The sequence below is a fragment of the Hermetia illucens genome, chromosome 6, assembly GCF_905115235.1.
Source record: "Hermetia illucens chromosome 6, iHerIll2.2.curated.20191125, whole genome shotgun sequence".
Lineage (NCBI taxonomy): Eukaryota > Metazoa > Arthropoda > Insecta > Diptera > Stratiomyidae > Hermetia > Hermetia illucens.
This window is the reverse complement of record NC_051854.1, coordinates 31974049-31980701: the sequence shown is the minus strand read 5'-3', so window position 1 is coordinate 31980701 and position 6653 is coordinate 31974049. Positions and strand designations below refer to the sequence as shown.

At 44.6% G+C, this 6653-nt stretch overlaps 1 protein-coding gene across 1 annotated transcript; it reads right to left on the bottom strand.

The window, feature by feature from the left end:
• Window positions 1-262: 262 nt before the first annotated feature.
• LOC119659075 lies at window positions 263-1615 on the bottom strand. The gene has a single exon (XM_038066988.1). It carries the CDS (start codon window positions 1613-1615, stop codon window positions 263-265), a length of 1353 nt encoding a protein of 450 aa, XP_037922916.1.
• Window positions 1616-6653: the final 5038 nt, after the last annotated feature.

Genomic DNA, 6653 nt, shown 5'->3' with positions numbered 1-6653 from the left:
GTATGGGCATTGTGTGGGTGTCGTGTGTCCATCATAAACATTTTGCTGTGGAGCAAGAAATGTTTGATGATCTGTTTCTTGGGCAATTTTTGTTGGATTTTGCTAGTACTCGGTAAGAATTGTTGCAGTAGATATTAATTGTTTACATTTTGCATTTCATGCAGTTTATTTCTTGTTGTGGATTAATTCTTTGATTTCTGCAGCGAAAACTGTTCGATGATCTGTTTCTCGAACATACCGCCCACCAAGAACCTCTGGGTTCTTAGATACTTGTTTCATTGTTGGCTGCTGGTGTGGGATCGTACCAATTTGGTTCTTGGGTTTGAGATGATTGCTGCGTCTTACAGAATGACTGGATGTTCTTTCTTATGAGTATTAGGATAAAGATACTGGTTAAACCAATGACGATAATTAGGTTTATTGGAAAATTGAATGCGTGGGAACGAAATTCCTTCCATGCCATGTTCTTGCTTAACTCCTGGTTCTTATATGCTTCTTGCACTATTGTGGAGAATGACCCTGTCGCTTCAAGGAGAGTTGATCCATTGAGTATCGGCACTGTTTTGATTGCCACTGATGAGTTGATGTTGGCCGCAAAAGGCTTAAAATATACCTTCAGAGTTGCTGATAAGTCTCTTTGTTCGGAAAGAAGGATTATCTCTTTCATTGTTAGGGAACAATCTGAAGTCAATTGGATGATCCCTTCCTCCTTGAGGACGATTTCGCTTCTTTGTCCGTTACACAGAGCGTACGCAACGGTCGGTGACGGTGTTGCATATATCCAGGGGTTCGGGGTGTACAATTTTTTCAAAATTATAGACTGCATTTGAAAGTGTTGCGTGGAACAATTTTTTCCTTCGTAGCTATTGTACACTTGAGTGATGAGGCAATTCATTTGTATATTGTAAAGTGCCCGTAATTGAATCATATAACTTGTCGTATTTAATGCGAAGCTATTGTCAAGTTCTTCCCGGCTGATTTCGAAGTACAATTGCTCGTCATAATTTAGTCCGAGGATACCTTCATGAATTTCAGGTATAACAAACAGATTATTGTTGAGTCGTTGTGGAATTGCAGATGCTTGTATAAAATCATAGTGATGTACGTCGAATATTGGCAAATATCCTTGTATCGTGATTTTTTGCTGGTCGTAACTGGTCTGGGTTGCTGCGTTGGTTTGATGATGAATCTGTACCGATGGTGCTAGCAGCCTTATAGTGTGGTTCAATGTTGCAACTACTTCAGTTATGTGCGAACATTCCCAACTGGACGCTTGGTTTGATACAATTCGCCACAAGCAATCGTATTTAGCCAGTGCTTCATTCAAAAAATTCAAAGCCTTTAGGTATGTGTTCAGGAAATGAACATGGATTTTATTCTTGTCGACCGCAACATACCATTTTTTGAACTCATTGATTCGCTGTATGCACTCATTTAGATGTATGTTGAAATGCTGAAGTTGGGTGGTGATTCGGTTATTAGGGTCATTTAACATCTGAGTTGCTTTTAGCATGACCTTTCCTTGATGTTCTTGGTAGAAACCTCCACTCGAATTTTTCACGCCCACGATGGCCGTTACATGTGATACGCAGAGTGATATTATAGTTGCTAACATTAACGTCCACGAGGGCGTAATAGAATGGTTGGTTATTCCACGTCTTCGCTTCTAAGGAAGTGGTTCGTGGTGCTCGTCATTATCTGCCTCTTGTACAGGTTTAATGGCTTCTCGTGGGTATTCGTCGTATATTGGCAAAGGACACAGTTTCATTACTGGTCGCTTTGTGATATGTCCATTCATTTTAATCATTGCTACCCGGACCAATCCATCTTGTCCTGGATGTACGTCGATTATTCGTGCCAGCGGCCACTTTGTGGGAGGAGTTTTTTCACTTTTCACCAATACCAGCATGCCCGGTTGTAAATTGGCGATTTGTTTTAACCATTTTGGACGTTCCTGTAATGTGGACAGGTATTCTTGATGCCATCGGTTCCAGAATTCGGTTGACAATTTTTGTGTTAGCTGCCACCGTCATAGTTCCTTGACGTTGTCCGGTGTTTTATCTGGTAGTGCAAACATAGAACTTCCGATTAGGAAGTGTGCAGGAGTGAGCGCATCTTCTACTTAATGGTGCTAAAGGCCTGCTGTTTAAGCATGCTTCTACTTGAGCGAGGGCGGTGTACATCTCTTCGATGTTTAGAAGGGATTCTCCAAAGGTTTTCAAGAGGTGTCGTTTCACCGATTTGACTCCGTCATCCACGCTTGCGTTTCTTGCGTCATGGTTTGAAACATGGTCCTTATCTCCTTTCCAGCTGCTATGAAATTTGTTCCACAATCGCTGTAGATGGCTTTATATTTTCCTCTTCTGGATACGAATCGTTTTACCGCTGCTATGCATGCTGCTGACGTGAGATCGCTGACTAACTCCAGATGCATAGCTTTCGTCGCAAGGCAGATGAATACCGCAATGTACGACTTGGCAGTCTTTGCTCCTCGACCGTTTGACCATTTAATCCTTAATGGCCCTGCAAAATCCAACCCGGTTTCCCAAAATGGTCGATTTAGTACCACTCTGGAGGATGGTAAGCTTCCTATCAATTGAGCTTGTGGTTGTGCGTTACTTTTGTAACAGGTGATGTATTTATGGATGCATCGTTTGATGATGAGCATGCCGCACAATGATCTCAGTGAAATTGCATTTACCATCCAATATAATGGGATGTTTGTTGACGTTGTTGGCATTCTGTAGCCTTCCGCCCACCCTGAGGATACCGCAGGAATCAATAAATGGACGTAATTGGATGATTCGTGATTTACTATCGATCGACTGCCCTTTCTTTAATCTTTGGATCTCGGGTAAAAATGAACGAATTTGCGCTATCTTAAGGCACGCAGTTCTGGCTGTTCGCAGTTCTTCCGCGGTGAGATAGCCACAGGATCGATAACCATTACTACTCGGCAATAGTTGTCTGCAGTATGCGACTACATGGATTAGCCTCGTATAGTTGGAGAATTTATCGATCACTAGATCCTGTTCTTCTGTCCGTAACGTGTGTAGGGTGTTTCTTTTCTCTAGCTCCATGGGTTCAATGCACTTCATTGTTGGGAAGCTAACAGTATCGGATGTGAGAATCTTTGGGCCATTCCACCATAACCCAAATTCGTTTAGCTGTGATGGGGTCAATCCTCGTGTAGCGCAATCAGCAGGGTTCTCGTGCGTCCCCACATGATGCCACTGTTCCGGTGTGCTGCTTGCATGAATTTCACTCACTCGATTCGCGACATAAGTTTTCCATCGAGCTGGATGGTCGGCTAATCAAGAGAGTACAATCGTTGAGTCTGTCCAGTAGTGGGTGGCAGTATCAGTCCAACTGACAACTGAGGCCTTAACTTGATTCATCAGTTTGACCAACAATACTGCGCTATTGAGCTCAAGTCGTGGTATGGTTTGTACAGCAAGCGGTGTTACCTTCGTTTTAGCCGTTAGTAATCTAGCCTTGGGCCCTTCCGAGTGCTTAAGGATCCGAATGTAGATCACAGCAGCGATAGCCGTTCTCGATGCGTCACAAAATCCATGTAATTAGATTCGGTGCTTGGAGGTAGTCCCAATCCATCTTGGCACTTCAATAACTCGAAGATTTGTAATTTCCGCTAGATATGTCTGCCATTCTTGTGCTAATTCTGGCGGTAGCTTGTCATCCCATTCCAGTTTTTTGCATAAAGACCTGTCCTTTGATCATAATGGGCTGCAACCATCCGAGTGGATCAAATAAAGATGCGATCGTTGATGCCACTGTCCTTTTAGTTGGCCCGCCTGTAGATAGGGTCTTTGCATGAATGTGGAACATAAACATGTCTCGTTGAGGATGTCGTTGCAATTCCAACGCCTTAACGCGATCTTCCTTGTTGAAACTAAGTGGGTGTGCTGATCTCCGGTGATGCTCTGGTATGGCTTCCAACACTTCATCTAGATTCGAGTTCCATTTGCGCAGATCAAACCCACCCATTCTAAGCAGATGGGTTAATTCCGTGTAGAGGCTTACCGCCTCCTCGACAGTGTCTGTTCCGGTTATTAGGTCGTCAACATAAAAATCCCTTTGCAGGTATGCTGCTGCATTCGGAAATCGATCTTGCTCGTTCATGGCCAAGTGGTGCAGTGTTCTGGTAGCCTGGAACGGGGCGCTTGCGGTTCCGAAAGTAATTGTCTTTAACCGGTAATGACGAATTACATCTGCTTCGTTTGGGCGCCACACGATCCGTTGGAAATCTGCATCCTTACTTCGGACTCGTATTTGTCGGTGTTAGCACGACGGGATACAAACGCCATCGCAAAAGAAGTGCGATTATTGAATCTTGTATGGTTGGCCCTATCATCAACAAGTCATTCAAGGATTTCCCAGATGCAGTTTTTGCTGATGCATTGAAGACCACTCGCACCTTAGTCGTTGTGCTGGATTCCTTGATGACTGCATGATGTGGTAGATAATATGACGGGAAACACATTTCATCCTTTGGTATTTCCTCCATGTGCCCGCAATCTAGGTAATCTTGCAAGCATTCGTTGTGCTATCGAAGCAATTTTGGGTTTCTGAGCATCCCCTTCTCGTGCGCTTCGTACTTCAGAATCGCAGTCTTACTCGATGGTGCCAGGTTTGTCCTTGGGTCAGCTTTGAGTGGGAGCTGCACTTCGAATCGTCCATCTTCCAATCGTTTGGTGGTCGCTTGATAGTGCGCTTCACATTCCTCTTCTTCCTTACTAAGCATTCCTCTGGGAACTACCTCTTCCTGAATCCAGAATTTTTCAAGTCTTTTGTCCAAATCGTTGGTATTTACAAAACTGATGCTAATATTGTCTTTTGGTGAGGCTGTTATCGGACCAGAGAGAATCCATCCGATCTTCGTTTTTTGGGCTGTTGGGGTTCCGTGAATAATTCCGTCCAATAGAATATCCCCGCATATGTCTGCTCCAAGGAGAACATCGATTCTGCCCTTAGTTCTATAATCTGGATCAGCTAGGTCTACGGGGGTCAGCCCAATGTCACCATCATTGCATATCGTCGCCGAAGGAAGAGGCTTCGTGATAGTATCAATGATTAATGCGATGGTACCTATTTCACCATTTGACCATTTTTCCTTCATGGTTATTGGTACTTGTCCTCTACATTTCCTGGTTGCACTTACAATTCCGGATATGATCACTGAGGCACGCTCTCGTTTCAACCCCAATAAATTTGCAGCGTATTCCGTAATGAAAGAATTCTGGGAGCCTTGGTCTATTAGCGCGCGCAGTTTGATGAAGTCGCCGTTGACATTGCGCAGCTCAATTATTGCGGTTGCCAATAGCACCGTCCACATGTTTTCCTGATTCACGAGATTGCGCTGAGACTGGTCAGAATGCTTCGGGTTTGACTTTTTCGGAGCTTCAGACTTGTCCGTAGTCGTAGGATGCAGCATAGAATGGTGTTTCTTTCCGCAAGTTTTACACGCTGCCTTTGATGTGCATTCGTACACTCGATGCGCACGCATGCAGTTGAAGCACAAGTTGCTTGCTTTAACAACTTCTCTTCGCTTGTCTATGGTGTAGCCTTGGAACGTCGGGCACTTGTATAGACTGTGGCCTGATTTACACAATGTGCACTTTTCATATTCGTTATGGGTAACAGTATGGATCCCCACTTTCTTGGACTTCTTAGAGGAGGAGCACTTGTTAACTTCTTCAATGATGTGGCACTGGGTTTCTAGGAATTCTAGGAATGCCCCTACGGTAGGTACGTCCGCTGTAGCGCCAATTTTCCGTTGCCATTCTGCTCTCGACTCTGGATCAAGCTTGCTCTGCAGAATGAATATCATGACTGCGTCGAATGGGTCAACCTCCAAGTCTTGGAAATTCGTGATCAGCTCGTTGGTCGTATCAATCATTCTTTTGATGCCTTCGGCGTTTACCACAGTTTTCATGTTCCAAAACTGGGCCAAAAGTGACTGTGCAATAATGCGCTTGGTGTCGTTTCTTCGTCATGAGATTCCAAGCTGCAAAATAGTTGGCATCCGACATATTAAGATGCCTAATTTGCTGAGACGCTTCTCCCTTTACTGATGCCCGAAGATACTGTAGCTTCTGCACCCCTGACAGTCTCCCGTTGTCGTGGACAAGAGATTTGAAGAGGTCTCTGAACGAAATCCAAGCTGAACAAGTTCCATCGAACGTTGGAACCTTAATCCGCTCCAGTCTGACCGCATCTGGTTCTACTGATTGTAAGGTTCCATCGGCTGAGTCGTTGGTGTGCCCCGCTCGCTTCCTGAACTCTGACGGCCTTTCCGCAAATTCGATGCTGTACACTTCGTATTCGGCCTCGGCTTCGTCGTATTCCGTCAGATACATCTGCAGAAGCTCCTTAGTTTGAGCCAAGTTCTGTTTGGCTGAGAAATGGTTGTCTTCGCATGACTTCCATTTTCGATTGAGTGCTTCCAATTTCCTTTGGAAGTAAAGCTCGCTATGTCGAGTCTTAGCATCCTTCTTGAAGTTCCGTATGACTTTGAGGAACTCCTCCAGATTGTGCTTCCGGAGGACGGTGATGGCCGAATCCGTTCCGCTGCTGGTTGGCATCACGCTGCTCTCACGGTCAAAAGTAGTTGTAAAATTACGTGTTGAACCTTG

What these genes read in the sequence shown, in the direction of transcription:
- LOC119659075 (XM_038066988.1), bottom strand. Translation starts at nt 1,615, where the DNA reads ATGTTAGCAACTATAATATCACTCTGCGTATCACATGTAACGGCCATC.